The following is a 23,057-nucleotide window of genomic DNA, read 5'->3' as shown; positions in this document are numbered from 1 at the left end:
AGTTTGGCCCCAGCCCAATCATAATCATCACCCCAAGCCCAAACATTGTTCCTCCACATGTCTGGGATGGTTATTTTTTTTAGAGGTGATAAACTAACACATCATATGTGTTATCTGTCTTTTGTGATAAATGCCAAGCTGTCAAAATGAAAATGTCACATAAATCACACATGAAGTATTTACATTAAAAAAGATCAACTCATAAGAATTTTAAAAACCTTTCTGATGGTGCCATCATTTGCAGGTTAGCCAGGTATTGCAAATGTTTCCATTTCTGGAGTTGAAATAAACACAGCACATCAAAACAGAGGCATCAAACAAAACCAAAATGTATTTAACATGGTGCAACAGTCAATGCCATAAGAAATCACTGTATAAGTACACAGAGTTACATATAATCTACACATATCAATATGACTTTACAAATTTCATATTACATGTTGATACACACAAAATGGACTTGGGAGGAAGCACTTGTTGCCAGCCCCTCTGGGGGCAGTTTCTTACCTACTTGTAAGGTAGGGTGAGACAACACTGGTTTTGAGAGTGACCATATGTATTGCGATCTTATTGCGTTCTCCTGTGACTCAGAGTGGATAATAATCTACACCAGCCATATGACAAAATGGCATGGAGCTTGCTCAGTATACAACCATCCCTTGTGGGACGGAGGTTTGGCAGGTGTGAGGTCCCTGGTGGGTCCTCAGCGTGGCCACAAGGTTCTTGGAGCAGGCCTGGCTCTCGGAGGGGCCAGGCCAGGGGGCAGAGCCCACAGCCCAGAGTGCAGTGGCATGCTCCGTCAGGACCAGACACCTTCTGGATTTGGAGAGGCTGGCACTAATTCTGGAAGGTGCTATACCTGCTCCAAGGGAAGCCTTGCAGGAAGAGCCTGGAGCCCCAGCAGGAGTGGCCAGGGAGGTTGGCTCCCAGTTGAGCTCCCTGCTTGGGGCTGGGGTGGCACCACATCTCGCCTGGGAAGGTGAAGTGGGCTACAGACCAAAAGCCCTCCTCAGGGCACACAGAAAGCTGAAAGGTAATGTAGGCAGTCCTATAACTGCTGTAATAGACACTGTGGGTGGAAGAGCTTCCTAACAGCTCCAGACTCTCTGTGGGAGGGTTAATACCGTATTTACCTTTCCCTCTCCAGCCCCTCTCCCCTTGTCAAGCCTGTGCTGCTGTGCTCAAGTTGAAGGAATGAAACAACCACAAACCAGGCCTACTGTCCTAAAAATAGTGGCATTAACAGGGCACTAATCTACATTATGGCTCTCAACGATTGCTATCAGGGGTGGAGCTGGACAAGGTAAACTACAGCTGGAAATGCAGCAGTGTCTGCAGACCAGGCAGGGCAGGGTGAGCAAAGGGCATTTTGCCATATCGGTGTACATCACTGCTCCTGAAAGAAAGTCCTCAGCACTTCTCAGGGGCTTCATTTGTGGCTGTGCGAGCAGTCAGTGACATTTGTGCCATGAATACCTTACTTTTGCCCAATGGAAGAAAATTACACCCTGGAAGATATCCTCACTGGCAAAACCCCAGAAAAAAATGGAAAGCAGAAGTGAGAGAACTGAAAAAAAAGGGAAGTTGAGGGTAAAGCGAGAGGAGAACATGAACATAGGAGAGAAGGAATGACAGAAAAAGAGGAAAAAAAAGATGTGGAAAATAAAATTTTTAAAAAAGCACCTCATTTGGGGTTTGCAGGAGGTGACTCAGCGCCTGCAGATCTGAATTCTCCTTCTGACTTGACTCTGGCTGGCTGTGTGCCTTGTGCCTTGCTCTATCTGAGGTTCTTACCTTGCAAAGCATCCAGGAGGGCAAATGTACTGGCAAAGCACAAGCATTTAAAATCCTCCAGCAGCCACAACAATCAAATGCTGTGACTGAAACGTGAAAAAAAAGAATGAGGGGGAGATGGGAGGAGAGGCAGGGAATCAAGGAGCAGAGGAAGGGTGAGATGTGAAAGAGAGGAATGGGGAATGAAGGGAGACCAGGTGGAAGGGGAGGAGATCTTGGAAATGAGGTTGGTTATTGGTCAGAGTCTCTAAGTCCTCTTGCAATGGCAGGGGAAAGAGCTGAAACTCATCCTGCTGACCTGCTGTAGAGACTGACACTCTCGGGCTCCTCACCGGTGTCACCTCTGCAATCCCTGTCCCAGAGCAGAGGAGCCAAGTAACCACCAAGGCCTGTCACAGAGAGGTTTCTAGGCAGGAGGAACGCCTGATGTAGAAATGCCGCCTGTCCTGCCCCTCTGGCCTGTGCACGATCAAGACAGGGAAGAATCTGGCATCGTGGTAGGTTGGGGGGTTCTCGTTGACAGCCAGCTGGCTGGAGTAGGAGCAGCACTGCTCGTCCTGGCAGCCCCGGTCTGCAATGCTGCTGCTGTGGCTCCTCCAGAGGCCTGTCCTGTGGGAGCCATGGACGCGGCAGAGCGAGAAGCGGCTGGTGTTGAGGGAGAGGCGGGAGTTGCCGCTGCAGCTGTGGAAAGCGTGGCGTGAGAAGATGGAGGAGGTGCTGGAGGCACGGTTGCAGCGTTCACAGCCGTGGGCCGTTTGGCCGTACCGACACACCGTGTAGCTGTTGTAGGCCGGGGAGTTGGCCAGGTCCATGAGCATGGCCTCCGAGTAGCTGGGGATCAGCTGCCGGTTGGTGCAGATGTGCCACTCCAGCTCGGTGCTGTCCTGCGTGGTGTCCCGGGGCATGCGGTACCGGTACAAGGGCTCCTCCGCCGTCGTGGGCGCCGTGTACTCCAGGCCCAGCAGTTTCTCCACGTGGTAATGGACATAAGCAGTCCGGTACTCTATGAGTACCCTGAGCGGCCACGAGATCATCAGGACAGCTGCCACCCAGAAAGCATAATGGGACACGTACCACGGGAGGTGATCCGGGTCTCCGTAGGCCATCATAAGCTCTTTAAAATCCACGTTTTTGAGCTGCATGCCTTCCCTCACCTCCATGTAGTCATCTAGCCCCTCGATCTCCGTGAAGAAATGAGCTCTCTGAGTCAGGTAAGAGTTCTCGGACTCAATGTTGGCAAAGCTGAAGCACTTGGTGAACCTCAGCTTGGTGGCTGTATAGCTCTCCAAGCCCAGGAGCTCCTTGGAGATGTCCTTGTATCCACAGTGAGAGTAGTCAAACTCGGCTTCAGCCACGTGTGTGTTGACCCTCTCATGGTAGACCTGTGTGGTGGTGTAGGCATCACCATTGCGGTAGCGGGTCACCTGCCGGGTTCGCCGTACGAAGTGGTAGCTGATGGCCTTCCACCAGATGCATGGGGTGGCTTGCTGCATGCGGTTGATGCACTCATACACGCTGTCCACGTCTGCCTTGTACTGCAGCTCCCTCTTGACGTGGCAGTGCCAGCACTCCACCAGGTACACCACATAGAGCATGGAGAGGAAGGCCAGCGGGATATAAACGTAGCCATCTGAGCACGGGCTGTCATGGTAGATCATAGACTTGCCCTTGAAGGAGCTATCGAAGCTGAGCTTGGTGACTCTGGCCAGCTGACACCAGGCCACTGCACCCAGGCAGCCATACATGAGGATGGAGAGGAGGAGGCATTTCCAGTGGGACTCTCGGCACATGCAAGCGCTCAGGGACTGTTTCACGGGGCGTTGCTTCAATCACACCGCCGTGCAAGGGGAGAGAAAGACAAAGAGAGAGCGAGGAACCCGTCAGTCACGCTGCTTTGCACAACACACACACAGTGGCTGCTGCCATCAAGGCTGTGTCTGGCTTTTCTCTTGACTGCCTGAGAACTGGGACACCACCCTACTTAATATAAATGTCAATATAAACAGAAACACCCTGCCAGGGACAGAGGCCTGTGGACAAAGCTCTTTCCTTGCTTCCTTCTGACTCTGGGGAGGGAAGCTGTTTGTGCAGCAGTGACTCGCTGGGCCCACCCCCTGGTCGGATGGCCACCTCTACAGGGAGCAAGATAGGTCCCCCCATCTCCTTCTCCCTGCCTGCCACCAGTATCATTTTGACACCCTGCCATCTTCAGAGGCTGCGAGTGCTGAGCAGGTGAACAGCCAGAAGTGTGGGGCTGTGGAATTGCCCCTTTGCTTTGTGAGTGCCCCATGCGTTAAGTTCCCACATGCTGCTGTTGGGGAGGCTCAGGAGCAGCGCTTGTCGCAGAGCTGCGGCCCCACAGGTTGTGCCAGCACAGGAGGACCAGCACTTCACGCAGCTAAAGCTGCTGCCTGACTCAGAGCTGACTCACATCCAGCCCTGAAACCTACCAAATGATCGACACCATTTTCTTGGAGACGAGCCATCAGGAAAATGACTAGATTCAAGCACATTTAGTTGAAAAAATTGTCAAGATTACAGCACGATGCAGCATTGCTTCAGGCTGGTTACACCAGCTCTGACCTAAAATACTTGAAAGCTTCAGTGTTGGAGCTAAGGGTGTGTGCGTGAATATTTAAAACAGCACACTCCCCTCTTTCTTTCAAGTCCCAAAAGTCGGGTTGGGAGCAGAGCTGGGTGCACACTCCTGTACTCCCACTTCATCCCCTGAGAGGGCACGATTGCAGTCCTTACTCCAGCCCTGGTGCAGTGAATCAGCTGCATTGTCATGCAATGTTCAGCTATAAGGAAAAATGCCAAATGGAGCCAAGCAGCTAGCGGAAACGGAGTTGTGTCCCTGCAAAGAGCAGTGGCAGCATGAGTTACACCACTGGCTGGCAGCTGTCTGTCTGTAGAGAGTGCATGAAGAAAGATCCCCACTGCCCTAGCAGGTAATGAGGAGGGCTGTTTGCATCCCTTTTGTTACTGCCATCCTCTGCCTCTCTCCTAACCAAGGAAATGACAGTGAGAAAGCAGATACACACTGATACTCATGCATCATCATGCCCTCTGCCGAGCCTGATTTCATGCAAAAATAGAAGCACGCTGTTACTCCTTCTCCCAGGGGCCCATCTCTAATGCATCAAACTACTCTGTAGATGCCAACAGATGCTAGGTTCAGGAAATGAACCTTTCTTTCTCCACAGATAAATTTCTCCCCCAGTAAAGCTTATCTTGGACCTACAGCAGTTAGGATTCAGTAAGTGATCTTGAACCAGCAAGGAATTTAAGAAGCAGCATCTTGTAACTCAGGAAATAATAGCATGGCGCCACTGAAAAGAGGAGTTTGCTGTCTTCTCAATAAGATGGAAGCATTTGGCATCTAACTTTGCAAGGTTATAGGGTCAGATTAATACTGCTTAGCTTTTTTTTTTTTTTTTTTTCCCCTGAGAGAGAGAACCACTTCTAAGTAACCATAGAGGATTTTATGACTTGCTGTGAACACTGAAAAACTAGATTTCATGGGGTTTGGTTTTGATTTCATAGCTTTTAATCTAACACCATGTAAGTGCAGAGTAGTTTTATTGATTTTAAGTGGTTATACCAATATACACTTGGACTTAGAACAGAATCTGGCCCCTGATCCTTCCTGATGCATCCAGAAGGAATCTGTAAAAAAATTTATATTCTTGTCCCAAAACTTTTGTACATATGTCAGAATAAAGTATAATTATCCTGGGCTGTATTTTGGCTTCTGTATTCTCTTTACAACAGCTAAAACAGATGTAGAGAAGCTAAGTGGGTTATAAAGTACAGGGCACATAACTTTTGTAGGTAGGGCAGTGAAAAAAAAAACCACAGTATAGGTAAGAATAAGGCTGTTTTTCTTAGCCTTTTGCAGGAAACTTAGAGGAAAACCACCAGGTGGCTTCAGGCAGTCCCTACATCAGCTAAAAAGTATCTAGAGAAGTTTTGGGAGTGAATGCCCTCTGTGAAGTCTAGGTGCACTCATGGAGAGCATCTCTTTAAACTCTTGCCAAATACCCACTGCTCAGTCTCAGTGTGGTTACTGCCCCAATGTAGGCTTCTGCCCCAGCTGTACTCTGGACCCCAGGTCAGAGCTCCAGCCTCTCCTGACTCATGGGAAACCCACTGGAAATTACTGACTTTTACTCTTTGTCTCTTCTTGACATGAAACTAGAGTTTTTAACTTCTATAGTAATGCAAAAAATATAAACTGTAATGAAGTTGCAAAACTCTATCCTTTTTTTTTCTCTCCTGAAGGTTTTCTGAGGTGAAGAAAATTTTAAACACTAACATCTCTCCACTACTGAGACTGCAGAAGGAACAGCAGGACAATATCTCAACACATGAATTTTTGCTTTCGTTCAGGCTTCTGCAGGTACCTCTCATTTAAAATTGCTTAGGGTTCACACAGGGAACAGTGCCAGTGGACCCACCAAAAAATGTCCAGCAGTCAGTTTTAATGTGAGTGCTTAAGGTGTCCACACAGCTCCAGGAACCCCATTTTTTTTCTGTGACTTGTTGGAAGCACTGTCAGCCTGGCCCTGGGCACAGCCAGGTGACAAGGCTGTCCCATGCCAGTTAGGGCACTATTAGCCAAAGGTACTGCAATCCCACTTTACCTCACTTGCTTTGACTAACAGCTTCTCTGTGGTCCAACCTACAACCCACAGGCTGGCTTCTGCCCAAGGGATGGTTCAACCAGCCCTGCTGCTCAGGGCTATCAGAGGCCATATCAGAGTGGGCAAATACCTCCTAATGTGCTTATCTCCACGAAATGCCATCTCCCCTTTGGGGGATGAGATAGCTCTGGTTCCACCAGTCCTAGTGCAGCACCCAGCTGGGCTGGCAGTAGCTCAGAGGTTTGCAGGTCCAAGATGACATTTCTGTAGGCATCCTCTGGAGGCACTTCAAAAATGATCTTCAGCCCACTGCACTGAAAGGGCTGGATCAGCCCAATACAGATTTTCTTCACTGCTCTCACAGCAGCCTGCAAAAAAAGGCAGCTTCTCTCCTCTGCACTAGTGAAGACATGAAATCATAGAGCCCACTGCCACATCTGATTCACACACCTACCAGTCCAGTTCAGCAGGGTCTTCATGTTCAAAACCCTCTGGTAAAAAACACAAGTTCTTTCAGCTGGCTTTTCTGACCCACTGTGTCACTCCTGCTGTTGTTCCTAAGCAAAGCCCAGTCTCTGCAGGTCCTCAATTATAAAAGGATCCCTCTTCCAGGGTCTGCTCCCACAACTGTCCTGCCTGTATCAAGTTCTGACCGTGTTCATCTGGCCTATAACCCCCCATTTCTCCTTCTCTTTGCTGAACTAATTACCTAGCACAATTATACTATTAGAAACACTATTAAAATGTTTGTAAGAAAAACATGAAATAGAACATAACTACAATAAAGGTATCAGACATTCAAAAATATAATAAGGAAATATATCTTTTCATCTCTCTCTGCCTAACAAATTCATTAATATGTTAATCCAGTGGCTCCCAGACTTTATTAATTAACATACCACCTTCTTACAAGAATTATGTTTGTGGTACTGTGTGGAATTTTCTCCTTTCCGTGCATAGTGTTTCAGAGAGAAAACAGGGCAGGCTTGTATTTCTGGACGAGTACAATAAATGCTTAAGGAAAGTAATAATTTCCATGATAACTTGGGATAGCCAGTGAACAGAGTTGCATCCTTTGAGGAATGCTGTGGCATCTGTGTTGTTTTGATGTGGAATAAAAGCATAACCCCTGGAAAATCTTAACAGAGAAACATAATTGAAGAAAGCAACGACATAAAACCTGACAGAAAGCCAGAGCCAAACAGAGACTAGAATAGATGGAGGCTCAGTTGCCAGGCACTTTGTCTGCAAGCTAGGACTAAAGGGCTTGGTTCTCTAACCCAAACCAAGAGAGATCTCCTCCCTCTCCTGCTTGTGGGGGGCTTTGATCTGGGCTTTGTTTCCAGCATCGACCTGAAAAACATCCTGACAGATTAAATGAGGCACAGGTTCCCCAGAGAAGCTGTGGATGCCCCATCACTGGAAGTGTTCAAGGCCAGGTTGGACAGGCTTTGAGCAACCTGGTCTAGTGCAACATGTCCCTGCCCGTGGAAGTGGGCTGGAACGACAGGAGCTTTGAAGGTCCCTTCCAACACAAACTGTTCTGTGATTCTACAACCACATACTGCAAAGCAGAATGTCAAATCAAATGGTTCACCCAAAAGGTCCCAACCTGCTCTGAGGACAGTACAAATTGTAAAAATCTCCTGTTATGGATGGAATGCCATGAAGCAGCACAGCTGAGCTGTCAGTACCATTGTTTATGGATTTCAGGTTGTGTTAAATACACATGTTATTAATAACATCTTGCTAGTCTCTGGCATGCTGCTGAACTGCTTTCAGAGGCCTCACTTCTCATTGTACCTGACGGGATTGGAAACTCCTGGTAACTCTCACCGAAACTATACTTAATCACATGCCAAAATTCACCTAACTCTTCCACACTTAAAAACAGTAACCAACAAATATTTTCTAAATTCTTTAGCAGATCTCAGCATAAATGAGGAAAATGCTATGAGTGAGAGGTGGCACGAGTAGGGAAGGCTATGGGTGTCTGTGTTGTGGACCTTGTGGAGAGTGACAAGGTTTAGGGATAGCCCGTCCTGAGCTGTCCCTGGCCCCAGGCAGTTAGTCAGCTCCACAGGGCAGCTCTGCATTTGATTTTTTTGGCTCATCATTTCCAGAAAGCTCAGAGAGAGCAAAGGACCTGTGTACCACTCTGTCAGCTCCATATGATTTGTTTGCTGTCTGGTGTTGTGGAGTACTCTGAGAAACTAAAATGATAGATGCTATTTAATTTGTGGCCACAGTCACTGCAAAATAGCCTGGAAATCCCTAACTGCTGATGGAGAACTGGAATTTCAACTGACACCTGTAGGAGACAGGAGTTTCCAGGCTGGCAACATTTCAATTATTTCTCCTTTAAGAAATTCAGCTTGCAAATGATAGAACATCCAGTCAGTGGCTGAAAGGGCAATTGCCTTCAAAGGCACCCTCTGATGGCAGAAGCCCAAGATCAAAAGCACGTTTGCAAGGGCTGAGGTGGAACCTTCTTTGCACAGGCACACCCACCCAGCTCCTCCTGGTTCAACAGCAGGCAGGTCAGGTTCTGGCTGCAGCAACCATAATTAAAACCATTCAAACGTGCTCTGTGTTGTAGGAGTGTGCAGATTTGGGCTGTTAATCTTGCCTAGAGTAAAGAGGTGGAGAGAGAGTCGAGGGGGTGTGCACACCCTGGCACATCCTCTGCTTAACATCTGGAGCTGAGCGTGCTCTGGTGGCAGGAGCAAAGGCCTGGTGCTCAGGGTTTTGGCTCTCTGACCCATCCCCTGATTCCTCACAAGTGACCAGATTTAGCACATTGGTAGGTAAGTTGTAGCTGGTAACCACCCTAAGTGAGCATGAAAGTGACTGCACAAGGGGTGGCTAAGAATAATAAAAAAATTACTTTCCCTCAAACCCTGACTTTTCTTTAAAAGGCATATTCAAAATGTAAGGAACGACAACAATACATTTCTGGATAAACAAATTGTGTTTATGACTCTAGGTCCCCTTTCTCTTGATGGGTAGATAGAATAAATTAATTCCTCCAGGCAGAAGCCAAGGCAGTCTGGCTATTCCTGCTCTTCTAAAGGAGTTCCCCACTTAGTAGGAGGAGGAAGGGCCACACTCAGAGAAGCCCAGACTGATTCCACCAGCCCAGATTTTTGAATGCCTACCCTGAAACTCTTGTGCCTGTGTTTTGCCCCTGCTGGCTTGCTGCTTTTGCTGGCCTCTGGATACAAGTGTGCCCAATATCAGGACTCACCCACCAGCCATCCCCTAGTGGCAGGGATTCCTACCAGCGAATAAACAACCAGATAGTTCTTCAGTCCTTACAGGTAGTCACAGAAACTTCTACTAACTTTGCATGGTTATGCAAGGCCAGGAGGGTTCATCTTATATTAAAACCCAATTTACATTTACACCCATTCTCCAAGTGATGAAGAAATTATTTTATATAACTGCCTTCTCACTCAGAAGAGACTTCTCCATTCTAATTATGACATCTGTCAGCCTTCGTTTTGACAATTTAAAGGAGCCAAAATCTTCAACTCCTTCACTCACTGCTCTAGCTCTTTCTGGTGCTCTGCTCTCTCTTCAGCACCTTGAGATCCTTCTTAAGTCTGTACCTTACAAGTAAGTAAAGGACTTCAGCACTTATTTCACTGGCATCATACCAAAAAATAAAATCACCTTCCATTCCCACTCATTCCCGTTTTTACCGTCTTCAAAGATTGCATTAAGAGATTTCTGCCCAGCAACATCCCAGGAATTCATGTTCAACCTCTCACTCACTTGGCTCCCAGGTATTTTTTGAGTCACTCTTTCTGAGGACAGCTGAAAGGTTGGCTGCACTCTCCACCCTGAAATGTGTAGCTTCAGATTTGGCTTCCGACTGAGTAACTAAATTATCAAATGAAGGAGATCCCTAAGAAGAATTGTGCTCAGCTCATCATTATAGACCTGCCTGCTACTGTTTGTGCCAACTGTAAATGTTACCAGCAGTGATTTTATGCTTAATTCCAGTGAACAGTGTCAAATCTGGTAATTATTCCTGCAGAACTCTGCCAGTCTAATAGCTAAATACCCCATTAACTTACACAAGACAACTGTTTTCACAAAGCTAAGTGCCAATCACAAAAACAAGGCTGTAAGCATTGTGTGGACACTGAGGTGCTCCTCACATTTCCAGTGTTCACTGCCAGGAATAATTCCATGAGTAGCTCTGCATGCAATAAGAGAAAACCTCCCAAAGCTTCAGCAGAGCACCTTATCAACTAGCTTGCTATGTATTTTACTCCAGAAGTAGCTGTATAGCAGTGTGGGCTTGAAGCATCTCTCATTCCAGCTGCCTCAGTAGTGCTCATGGCATGCAAGTGGTTACGGTGACACTGAAAAAACTCTTGTTTTGTTCCCTGCCGACTTTCACCAGCACAATAAATTTTAACTGAAAGTTGCCAAACTGATACCAATATAAGGAGAAGAAATAGCCTGTGATATCTAAAGGAAATATGCCAAATTATGGAATCACATTTTTTAAACATTTCATCTATAATTTTGCCTTATCCTTGCTATTTCTCCATATGTGTCTATTGACAAAATGACTTTTTCCCCTTCTGACACACTTTATTCTTCAGTCTCCTTGAAAACTCCAGCATGAGCTGTATAAGCAGAAAATATGCTGCCGCAGCATGAATTTATCCTGTTTGTTTTGTGAACATTTTGGGGCCCAAGCTTGACTGTGCCTGGTTCACAGATAGGTACCTGTGTTCCCCGATTTCAAAAGCATTAAAGCTCTCTTCTGGGGAAATCATGTCAAAAGCATTTCCTGTCCTTTTAAATCCCATGTGCGTTTGTCCTTGGTGGCTGACCTCAAGAGCTGCAAATTTGCTGAAGGAAAATGCTATCATGTCTAAAAGAAATGAAAGAACGAGAGAAAACAGAGGGCAGCAAAGACGTGACCTGAATGGAATTAGAGAAATGAAAGGGAAACATGGAAGGTGGGAAGAAGTGAAAGAGGGAAAAGGACAGCCAGGACATGCTCCAAATGCCAGTAGCACTGAGGCAGGGGGAGAGTGCTGGCAGGTGAGGATAGAGGCCAGTCAGCCTGGGCATGGGGCAGGAAAAAGTCAGTCCCAGAGAAAGGACCTGGGTGAAGATCAATAGAAACAGCCTGAGCCTGACAGCACCAAAGCATCCTATGAGCCGGCAGCTACCCCAGCCCATCCATGGCCTGGAAAGCAGATATTCCCAAATGGCTGCTTTCTTGCTGCTGGGAACTTCTCCAAAAACCAGATCTATGCCACTCTCTCCTCCCCACAGCCTGGGGGGTAGGATAAGGCTGCGCTAAATTGGACCAGAGATTCCCACGGAGGTGAGAGCGTGCTGCAGGGCCAATGCTGCAGCTGTGTCTCAGCAAGATGTGGCATCACAGCATGCTCCTGCTCTCTGCCAAAACCTGTCTTTAGGGCTACAGGGTGACTTTACTGCCTTCAAAAACAAAACAACCCCACAATTGCCATTACTTGTGTAAGCAACTTGAGTTAATATTGTATTTTTTCCCCTCTCATTTAGCAAGAATAATCTTCCTGTCTATGGGAAAAAAATTAAGGGGGGAACACTGACAGAGGACTGGAAAAAAAAAAAAAGAGAAAATCAGATAAGAAAGAAGAAGAAATGGTGGATAAATTAACACCAGTCATAACTGAATTTGCCCCTGTGGATTTATGCTTGTGATTAATATATCCCAATGAGATACTTGAGAGGGAAAGAGTAATCAATAACCACAAGTCATACACTTTGGCAGGTGGTGACCAGAGTCTGGTCTGAAAGCAGAATTTTGTCTCTAACTTTGACAGCCTCCTCAATCTTGGTCAAGACAGGGCAGGGGAGAATGCCTCACCTCCTGATGGCAGGATGTAACGCTGAAAGGATCACTGAGTCCTTGCTAGGCAAGCCCTAGGCTGTGCTATTAATCAGAACTGAGGAGAGCCCTTACATCAGGACCGGCCTCTGGTGCTGAGAAGGGCTTCACCACTTCTGCAGTGGACAGGGATGATGCAAGAAGAAGGAGATTTCTATCCACTGTCCCCAAGCAGCCACAACAGATGTGTGTGCAGCTATCATCTTCCAGCTCCTTAGGTGATCCTGGTGAAAGACCAACCTAAGAAGTCTGGGCTGACCAGGCAGATGACAATTGCAGAAGTGCAACCTCTCACTGCTTTCCAGGGCTAAATGAACTCTCATGTCAGATGCTCATTAGCACAGTGAGAAGGAGCCTGATGGGCTGTGCTAACCCAGACATTGATGTAATGGTGGGCAGAAGTGCTCCTCCACCATGTGACCCAATCTGGGCACCGCATGGGGTATGGGTAATAAGGCCTGGTAAGGAGAAAGGGAGCTATTACAACACTCATCCCATCAATCCCCTCCTGGGGAGCCTGAAACAAAACGTCTCCTGCCATCCGTCTTGAACGGCAAGAAGCCCATTACTTCTAGCTCCTGCTGAGCCAGTAGCAAGGAAAGGGAAATACAAGGGATAGAAGGCAACAAAAAAAAGCCATTTTGCATCAAAGAGAATCACCCTCCAGTCCTTGAACACACAGCAGATCGGTTGCTGCACATGTATTTGCTCATCTGCCACAAAACTCCTGTGAGAATAAAAACTTCCTGCAGGCGGGGGCCATGATGTCAATGCACAGCAGAAATGCTGTTACTAGGTTTGAAAATAAGAACCTGCATCATGCACTCCACGTGTTTGTAGCGTCACTGGTTCAGGTGTTGGCAACTGCCCTCCTGTGGTGAGCAGGGATTGCCTGGTTTCTCAGGGTTTAAATCCCTGTGCAGATATAATCTCCTCCTTCCATCAAGGGAGCTGGCAGGGGGAACACCTCAGGGTAGGCAGGTGCACAAAATGGCAGTGTTAAATCCTTTACGCAGCAGAGCCTACTGCAGGACAAATCAGAACTATGAAAAGACACAAATCTCGCTGATCCACCTGAAATTCAGATACTAGGAAGCTCCTGAAATACCACAAAAAGACAGTCTGTTATTTCACACCAATCATGCTCATGAATTCAAGCCAGCGTCTGAAGAGGAGGAAAACAGAGGTCAGGACAGAAAGAACCTACAGTACTCTAAAATGTCAGATTCAGGATTAGGTTCTGCAGGATACTTCTGAATTCTTGAAGCAGAAATAAAGGAAATCCCAGAAATAAAAGCAGTTTGGATCCCTGCCAACATATATGCTGCTCATTGCAGCAGGATGTGAAAGCAACTTAGTATGGGTTGCATATGTGAGTGCCATGAAGAATTTGGCCCTAAACATATCCATGAGCGATGCTTCCTCATGCTGCTCCAAGGAAAACTGTGCAGTTGTATCTTCAATGCCAAGGAAACCTAGCAACAAAATGGTCATGATTTACAAAATAGAAATTAGGGCTATTTTTGTGGCAGCTTTTTACAAGATCACCAAAATGCTGCACTAACAAAATTACAGCTTTTCCCCCCAAATTGCTGATGCTGCTGCCACTGGCTTTCAACTCCATACCAATACAAAGAGCATATTTGGAGGCAGAGGATTTTTCCCACTAATCCTAATGCTGGGTGTGAGGTCATCAGGAAAGGAAAGCTGGGATTCAAGCTGCCTCAGAGCAAGAGAGTAACTCCAAGAAGAGTTCTTTTTTCTACATTTTAAGCACCCATCATACTTAGCTCATATTACCTACTCCCCTGTCTTGAATATTGGTGGTTTCTAGTAGACACGGAGTAAATTTTATAGGTATAACTAAATGGCTTACCTCAACACTTACCAGTTAACTGAAAAAAGCATCACATAACCACAGAAAAGCTCCTGGGGTGCAGTTCCCAGCCACTGTTGGATTAGTAAGGCCAAGTGAATGACATAACTATAGCTGGCTGTGCCACTTGGCATTTTGCAGCCTGCCTCATGCCTAGGCAGCCACTTGCCCCCCACCACAGGCAGCCACGCTGCACAGAGATGCCCAGGCAGGTGCCCTTGCCCCTGTTCCCACACTGCAGGAACATACTAAAGAAAGGGCTGATGGCAGCATCCATCCATCTGTTTGTCCTGTGGCTGCAGAGTGGAGCAATCCTCAGCAGGGTGCTCCAGCCTGTGAAAGCCAGACACAAAAGTACCACAGCCCCAAGGGATCAGCCAGGTGCAGCTGGTGCACTGGTGTCCACTCAGTGGCTTTGCTGAGATAAAGGGAAAATTGACACCAGCCAAGGGAGAACAGAAGGGATAGTGGGACCAGCTCCCACTCCTTCAGTCCTTGAGGGATGGGGAAAGCAGAGGGGATAAGGGGAGAGTAGCTATCTGGCAGCCTCTGTGCTTGACAAAGTCTCCTCTGGGTTCAATAGGAATCCTGTAATGCTTGCTTCGCTCTCACCTTTACACAGGAGATGCAGCTCCCCAGGGGTGAGAGAGGAGCAAGCAGGGAGAGGAGGCTGGCTGTGCTGCAGCTGGTGTGTTCTCCTGTGCTGTGCACACCACCAGCCTGCAGCAGGGCATCTCAGTGCCACAGTCCAGTGGTGCACAGAAGCTTGTTCCTTCCCACTCCCAGGTTCCCAGGGTGTCTGGTGCTCTCCTCATCCTTGAGGAGCATGTCCTGTGACTTAGTGTTCTCACCACTGCCACAGGTCTTGTGTCCTGACCAACCTTCACTCAGCTTCAACATGAGGAAGTGAGGTACTGATCTGAAGCCAAGCCAGACAACAGCTACAGGGAAAAAGCAGAGAGCCAGTAAAGACATCCATGTGAGGAGGAAGCCAGAGAGGTGTTAGTTCCACACCAGTTCTCTAGTTTGCAGCTTAGCCATTCAATGCCTCTGTTTAAAGACTTCAAAAATGAGAAAAATAGTTCATTATTATGAATCCCTTTTAATCTTTGCTAATCAGACTAAAGGAATGCCTTGAGATTTAATTGAAGGATACAGAAACAGCTCTCAATTCCTCAGGAGAAATATGATCCAGGACTGATTCAAGCTCCAGTGAAGTCTGGGGAAGTCTTTCAAAGGGGACCTGTGAATGAAGGTTTTCCCAGAACCATGGCATTTTATTTTTATTCTCACTTATTTGTAATGCCATCCTTTTATCTAGCTAAACCAGAACAACATGGCTCTGTGATTTGAGCCTTTCCATGTGTGACTTCCCAGCCAGAGCCCTTCAGCCACACCTCAGCAAAGGCAGAGCCAGCCCCACCGTGCTGGGCTGCTGCAGCTCAGGCTGTGGCCATGCCAGGTCCTTCAAGCTGCTGAGCTGAACATCCCTCACAGTAACACCCAGCCACTACTCAGGCTTCAGCTGCTCTGTCAGATTTGGGGAAGCTCTGCACCTTGCTGAACACAGCTGTGACCTCAGCGCTGTCAGGTGCTCTGGTTAAAATAAGGGAATATCCCAGCAGCTAATGCTTCCCTGGGAGAAACAAGTTTTCATTACAAATATAATTTCTTCCTCCCTCTTGCTTCTCTGTGACACATTCTGCAGCAATATGTGACAGCACAGCAGGTGAAAATTTCACTGAAAATTCATTTAAAAACCTAATGGTTAAAAGGGATCCTGAGAGCCAGGACACCTAGCTTTTATTTCTTGCCTTGACTTTGACCCATGGCATGCTGTCAGCACACCTTCTTACACCTCCTGGAGACACTGAAAAAAATAGCACTTATAAAATGATTTCACATGAGCATTGCAGCAGCACACTTCAGGAAGGTACATCATCTGCATGCCAGCTGCTGCTCCCTGCCACTCTGAGTACCAGCTGGTGGGAAACAGAGGATTTAGCTCCTTGCCCTGGCCTGCTGACAGGCAGTCCCCTCCAGAGAACCATGGAACACCTCAGGCCTGAAGACAGACTGCCATTCCCACCCTTTCAGCACATGCCCTCAGTACACTCCTCTTCTACCAGCTACTGGTACTTCGGCCTGGCCACCTCACTTCTAGGAAGTCAAGAGAGAGTTTTCCCTTTATTTTTGGTGTTTAGAGGGACCCTAATGCTGGCAGGACTCCAGTGGCAGATGCTACCACCCTGGCCTCCACGGCACTCTGTGCTCCCTCTGCCCATTGCAGGGTGGGGAGATGGCACGGCTTGTTCCTGTGTCTGTGTCGTACTCCACAATTCTCGGGCCAGCTCCTAAGGGCAATCAATCACACGAGTATGAAGAAGGCCTCCATCCATAAATCCATCACCACAAATCACTTCTCTCTCAAAGCCATGACCTGCAGAATTCTCTGACTGATCCCACTCTCTTCCCTGGTAAGGTCACGTTATTTGGACTCCTCGTTTTCCAGCCGCCTCAATTACCTACTCTAGGTTTCCTTGCCAGGAGCGGGACCCTTCATGACCTGCTCTTTGCCCTTTGCTCTCAGCTCCTACCTTGCCAGGTCCTGCTCTCACCTGCTGGTGGCTGTTTCCAGCCTGTCTTCCCTGAGGCCCAGAACTACCAATCTTTCCCAAGCAAGGCCTCTGGTGGCTGAATGCTGAACTGGGATGTGCAACACCTCAGCCGTACAGGAACGACGCTGAGTGCGAGTTGGGATTCTCTGTGCATTATTCACCTGACGTAAAACAACGGAGGCCAAAAGTTCACACATTTCAGGGGGTGTGAGCCCCTTCATCCTCTCCCAGTGGCATGCGTGGCACCTTGAGAGAGGCTGCCAGCTGCATCAGACACCGCTCCACAACCCTAACTCCACACTGGGAAGGCTGCCAGCCTCCTGTGCCACGCGCAGCCAGGCTCTTCCATCCTTCCCACTCGTCATCTGTCCCGCCTGTTTCAGGCACTTTTCTTCCTTGCTTTTACTGCAGGGGAGATGTGCTGTGGGCAGAGCAGCCAGTGCTCAGGGAGGAGCTGGTGCCTGTCAAAGGCAGCCTCAACCCTGCCCCACCGTGTGGTGCTGCTGGCAGAGAGCAGAGCTCCACTCTGGCAGCATCCTCGCTGTAAGTCATGGCTGGCTCCCCTGCAGAGTGCTGCTGAAATGAAGCTGCCCTGTTAGAGTTTTGGGGAGTTAACACAGCTGGTACAGCAACTGTGACCTCGAAAAGTTTCACCATGTGCTATTTTTAGCTTTACAGGTCTTAAGCTCTGAGGAGCGCAATGAATGATTGGAGTCTGAAAGTGAACTACATTTTCCATTATTAGAAATTAAAAACTAATTAACTACTTAACCATACTTTATCCAAAAAGTAGAACTTGAGAAAACAGACACAGCCGTATCTGCTGTGCCACAACAGTGTCACTGTAACAACTGAAGGGCCTTACAGTGCTGGTGATAGCTCAGCAGCCGCTACTTTTGGTGTCAGTTCATGACAATGTGTTAGGACACACGGAGAAACAAACCCTACTGACTGTGGATGACTTAGGGATACTTTACTCCTTTTACTCTCTGTTTCCACAAAGTCCCTGGTCACTGGCAATGATCTGAGCTATTTTCTTCCAAGGTGTAGAAACAGATGGAAGGAAGTAAAGTGCTGCATTCCCAGGGAGAAGATACCTCCTACCTCACTCTTGCAATGGCTTGCACTGATTGCAAAGCATCCTTGGTATCCAAACCTTGCTTCTTGGGGGAGATCATCCTCTGGGGTCTCTGAAGTGAGAAATGGAGAACAAGGAGAGTATTTGGGACTTCCAAAAAGTGTGCAGAACAATTGCTTTCCCACCAAGTATCAGGTGACTATCTGTCTACCTGAAAGAATAGCATTAGAAACCAAGTCTGAAGGGGACCTACCACCAAGTCACCTAGTCTGTCCCTTTCCCATGAAGCAACATCTACACATTTAACAGCCATTTGCCTAAATTTTTCTTGTAACTTTCCAGTAGCAGAACTCCACGAGCTCCACAGTTGCTACACTGAGAAAATTGCCATGCTGGAGGGATTGGAAAAGTCAGCCTGAAGGAACAATTCACTTCATTCTCTGCCACAGTAGTGAGGAGTAGAACACTCTGCCTGTAGTGGCCTACACAACTGGAGAGTAGGCTGCCCTTCAGAGCTCAGACACATTCGTTTGGCATTTCCTATCCATTTTATTGAAACTCTTGACAGCTTCTCATGTGAAGTGCAGAGAAGACAGCCAACTCCAGAGCACCAAGAAGAGACATGTGATCAGAAGATAAAGTGGGACAACAAGAAGAACAAAAGCAGAAAAAAGATGCAATGGCTCAGCATGGATTTTCTTATGACAGAATCTGCAATGCAAATACTGCCTGAAAATGCAGGATCATGAAAAATACTGCCACTCTTGATGGACTTTTTCCCTTGTCTCTATGAGGGAAATAATTTGGAACAAGGAATGAGGAGCACTCTTTGGTTTATGTCTGCTGAATAGACCAAGGACAGGAGGGGAATAAAGGGTCCTGTCCTATTTGACCTTCATTCAAGAGAGGGGATATCATGCACTCTGCCTTAAAAAGACAACTGCTTGGTCAATCATACTCACTTGGGATGGTGATAGCCTTCCACCAGGCTAACCAGCACCTATCGTTCAGGGGATTAGCTGAGCAGGTTTTTGCATGAAGTTTGGAAGCGCCAAGGAGAAGGAAAAGAGTTTTCCTAGGAATCATGTCTCACTCATTTCCTACCCATCTCTGGGCAGTGTCTGTTGTGTGAGTGCCCTGGGCAGCTTTTGAAGGGGGAGGTTTACAAGGAAATGACCCCTCTCTGGAGATTGATACCCAATGGTGTCTCAGCAGCTTTTGCTTAACCTCTCATCCACCTGGGTACAACTCAGGCCATAGATGGGGACAATTCAAAGCTAACTGGTCTGTTAGTAAGGGCTTTATGCCTGGTGTTTTCAATGCCATAAAACAAGCCTTGACAAATAAAATAAATGTTGGGGGGAAAGTATAAAATCTGGATAACTAAATGGAGTCAATGCTCCGACCAGAGGGTGTTTCTCCAGGGGCACACTGAAGAGGAAAGGTCCCAGTTACCCTTTTGACTTGACAGCTTGTAAAGCTGTAGCCTGCAAACAAACACTATGTATGGTTTCTTAACTTATAACACCCCTTTGACATTCTTGTGACCACAAGTAGCACTTTACAAATTAGCCCCTGTTGTGTTCTGCAGTGGCAACACAAGACAAATGAGGCAGTTTTAAATGGCCCCTCTTTTCTGTAAAATTTCCATTGGAAAGCCAATGACCGTGGGTTTCAGGAACATTGACCCATGAGGTATTCCCTTTTATTTAAATAGCTTAACTGATTACATTATGTCATAACCAATTAAAGTTTTTAAATATGGAAGAGAAGATAAAAACAGGCATGGACAACTGCTGTTTGACTTTGCCAGTATAGACAAGACAAATACATATTTCAAAATGTCAAGCGGCTGCTGCTTTCAGCTTTCTTCAGTGATTACTTGGCTTTGGAAACAAAAAATGATGTTTCTACTCACCAGCTTTGTTTTCCTTTAAAAAATCCTCTTGATTTCCAACTAAGTTTTAAAGATTTTAATATTTAAGACCATTTCCCAATTGAGTTATAAATTGCAGAAATTAAGACAAGTCACTATCAACTCTTTGGTGTAGGTATAGGCTGTCACAGTAACAAGAAAAGCAGACAGCCTACTACTTAACCAGGGCAGTACAGAGCAGCAGGTTCTGCTGTTTCAGAGAGGAAAGCAAGGGCAAGTATCTCCAGAGAATTAATCTTCAGCAATAACTACTAAAAGATTGGTAAAAGGAATCCTTTGCATACTCTCCCCTGAAAGATCTTGATTCTTCTTCACAAGAGTTGGTGGAATGGTAGAATCCTACACTAACAACAAAAGCACATCTGTTCCACGTCATTCAACTCAAGCAATTAATGTTTCATTAGAAAAAACCCAAACCAGAACACTGTCAGGTAATCTGAGGGCTTGCTCTGACATTCAGCAAAGTCAGCAGGAAACCTACATGGTCCTTGGCAGAAGAGGACAAGGGCTGAGGCAGGTAACAACTGCTGCTCTCCTTCCTGCTCTGCAGCTGCGCCTTTGCTTGTCCTTTTTTCAACAACAAAAACTTAAGACTTCAGACACATTCTCTGTTACTAGCTCGGGGTTGTATTGATTTAATACCCAATGAAGGCAATTTTCAGTCATTGTTACCATTTAGGTCCATGCATTTGATCTAAGTAAAATCTATAAATGACAAGGTTTAACAGAGGACCCCATGAAATGCCCATTTAATACCAATACAGGACATTTACATCCAACTGCAGGCCCAGGTGCTAAAAGACTATTTACATGGCAAAGGAGAAGGCATGAGGAAAGACCAACACTGTAGGACTGCAGTGTTAGGATATCACAGGCATATGAGATATAGACTCAAATGTGCAAATGTTTGTGTTGGAACAGAAGAGAAACTGAGAACAGGATGAATGAAGCAAGATACAGAGAGTGCTTAGCAGAGAGATCAAGTACTTTCTTTCTACAAATAGCTTTGATGTTTTTATGGCGGACTTAATACATTGGAAAGCCTTCAGTAGCTCCTGGTCCTAGACCAAATAAATTAAAAAAATCCCTTCCAGCATTAAATATCTATTGATCATCTGCAGGGCTGTAATTACATTGGTGTGCTCTACTGCTGGAACACCAGCTGTATCCTGGATCCAGCCACAGCTCTTCACAGTGAACTGCATCGCAGGTGTTTAAAAAGCAATCAAACAAGAGAAAACCCTAATTTTCACCCATGGATGACAGTTTTTTCAACCTGAGCTGCAAAGCCAATTTTCAATTATAGGTAGTTTAAACTGCTGTTTGGTTTTCAGCTAAGTATCTTGCAGCTTCACATAGGCTTTGTTGAGGTTACTGGATTTTGACTACGGGATTATGTGACTGTTGATGAGCCATGGGACCTGCTAACAAAAGCTTTAAGCAGACTAACTCCAAACACCAATGTTCCAGGGCTGCTTTCACTTCTGTTTTCAATTTTGTCTTCTCTAAGCCTGTTTCAAGGCTGCTCTCTGCATTCCTAGGAGCATGTACATTTGTTTTTAACTCCATATTATGAAAAAAGTTCACTCACTTCCATGGACTGCACATGGATTACATGACATAAATGGCAGACCTGTCAAAACTGTTGGAAGCAAAGGCTACATTAGGCATGGAAGAAAATCCAAGGTGTTTCTAAAACAGGACAGATTGCCGTCCCAGCGGTGCAGGATAGCACACACACATTGTCACCTAGTGTCACAAGCCCTGCAGTTCTGTCTGCCCAATACCTCGTGGCTCAGGATTCTGTGTCAACACTCAGACACATCCATTATTGCCTCTTTATGATGTGCAAGGCCACAGTAAGTGCTTCACAGATGATCTGAAGAAACCTATTAAGCTATATTTTCTTCACTGTTTTCTGTTGCAGCTTAGACAACAGGAGCGCCTAGGCCCCAAGGGAAAAGGAGAGGCACGACCTCCTCCTTTGCCCCCAACACCTGAAAGCCACAGAGCCCCAGACCGCCAGCCCGTTCTCATGCCCCGTGTGCCCCTCCGGCCACCTCCACCAGCGCCTCGCAGAGCTGCAGTCCCCCTGACCATTTCTCAAGTCCCAAGGAACAGGCAGGCTCTTCTAGGCCAAACCCCAATGGGGCTCATTTGGCCAAACTTCCACTGGCCAGGCCCCCTTTCGCCCCCGCGGCACCGTTCCGGTGCAGAGCCGCCGCCCGAGCCCGGCAGCCGGCGCAGGGCCGGGCTCCGGGGCCCGTCGGTGAATCCCCGCGAGCAGCGGCCGCCCCGCGGGGGGGGTCCCGCCGGCGGCCCCGGCACTGCAGGGCGCGGCGGGGCAGCACCGCAGCGCACCGCGGCTGCAGGTACTCGGGCGGGCTGTAGCTGCGCTCCTCCGTTCTGCCCGCGTCGCAAACATCCCCAGCCGGGGCACCCTCCTCCCGCACCGCACCGCCCTGCACCCCGTCCCCGCGGCGGGGCTGCCTTTGCCCCTTCAGTGTTCCCCGGCCCGGGGCGGACGCTCCCACCGCCGCTCACCTCCTCCCGCTCGGCGGCGGCGGCCCCCGGCGCGGGGGTGCTGCCCGGCCCGCTCTCGGCAGCCGCCTCGGCATCCCCCTCCGAGGACATCCTTGGCCATCACCGGCAGCTGCGGCGGCGGCGGGGGCTGCGGGACCCCGAGACGGCGGAGCCCCCCGCGGACCGCGCCCCGCGCCGGGGCCGGGGCTGGGGCGAGCCGCCCCCCGCGCCCAGGGCCGCCCTGCCGGGTGCTCCCGACTCCCTCCACCATCCCAGGCAGGCGGGCAGGGAGGGAGGGAGGGAGGCGGCGGAGGGGAGGAGAGAAAGACGAGGCGGAGTGGGGGGGGTGCCCCGGCCGCTCCCGGCCCCCCCAGGTGGGCAGGCGACTGCCCGGCGGCTCCCGGCGCGCCTCTGCGGGCGTCTGCGAGATGCCGGGTGTGCCCCCTGCCCGGGCTACGACCTCGCAACCCCTACCCTTCCGGGATGCCCTCTCTCGTCTTCTGCTCAGGGTGAACCTCGCTCCCCATCCCCGAGTGCTCCCTGGCCGCCCCGGGTGCACCCCGCCGCCGACCACCCCCCTCTCAGCGCAGCTTCAGGGCTCCGCCGCCCGCAGCTCAGCCCCGGCCGCTTTCCCCGCGTTTCCCCAGAGCCCGGACTTCGCCCGGGCTGGCGGCGGGACGC

The 23,057-nt window shown here is 48.2% G+C and overlaps 1 protein-coding gene across 1 annotated transcript; it reads right to left on the bottom strand.

The window, feature by feature from the left end:
* Window positions 1–313: 313 nt before the first annotated feature.
* On the bottom strand, window positions 314–22,540 carry LOC107205780 (transmembrane protein 151B-like). The gene is made up of 2 exons (XM_015630651.1): window positions 22,398–22,540; window positions 314–3,617 (listed from the first exon to the last, which is right to left on the bottom strand). The coding sequence occupies exons 1-2, from the start codon at window positions 22,485–22,487 to the stop codon at window positions 2,187–2,189; spliced, it is 1,521 nt and encodes a 506-aa protein (XP_015486137.1). The 5' UTR covers window positions 22,488–22,540; the 3' UTR covers window positions 314–2,186.
* Window positions 22,541–23,057: the final 517 nt, after the last annotated feature.

The sequence above is a fragment of the Parus major genome, chromosome 5, assembly GCF_001522545.3.
Source record: "Parus major isolate Abel chromosome 5, Parus_major1.1, whole genome shotgun sequence".
NCBI lineage: Eukaryota > Metazoa > Chordata > Aves > Passeriformes > Paridae > Parus > Parus major.
The sequence above is the reverse complement of the archived record's forward strand: the minus strand, read 5'-3'. Positions and strand labels throughout refer to the sequence as shown.

Bases quoted from the DNA above. Each gene is read 5' to 3' on its own strand.
- LOC107205780 (XM_015630651.1), bottom strand. From the start codon at position 22,487: ATGTCCTCGGAGGGGGATGCCGAGGCGGCTGCCGAGAGCGGGCCGGGC. The intron at 3,618-22,397 runs GTGAGCGGCGGT...GTGTGATTGAAG, and splicing joins CCGCCGCCGAGCGGGAGGAG to CAACGCCCCGTGAAACAGTC.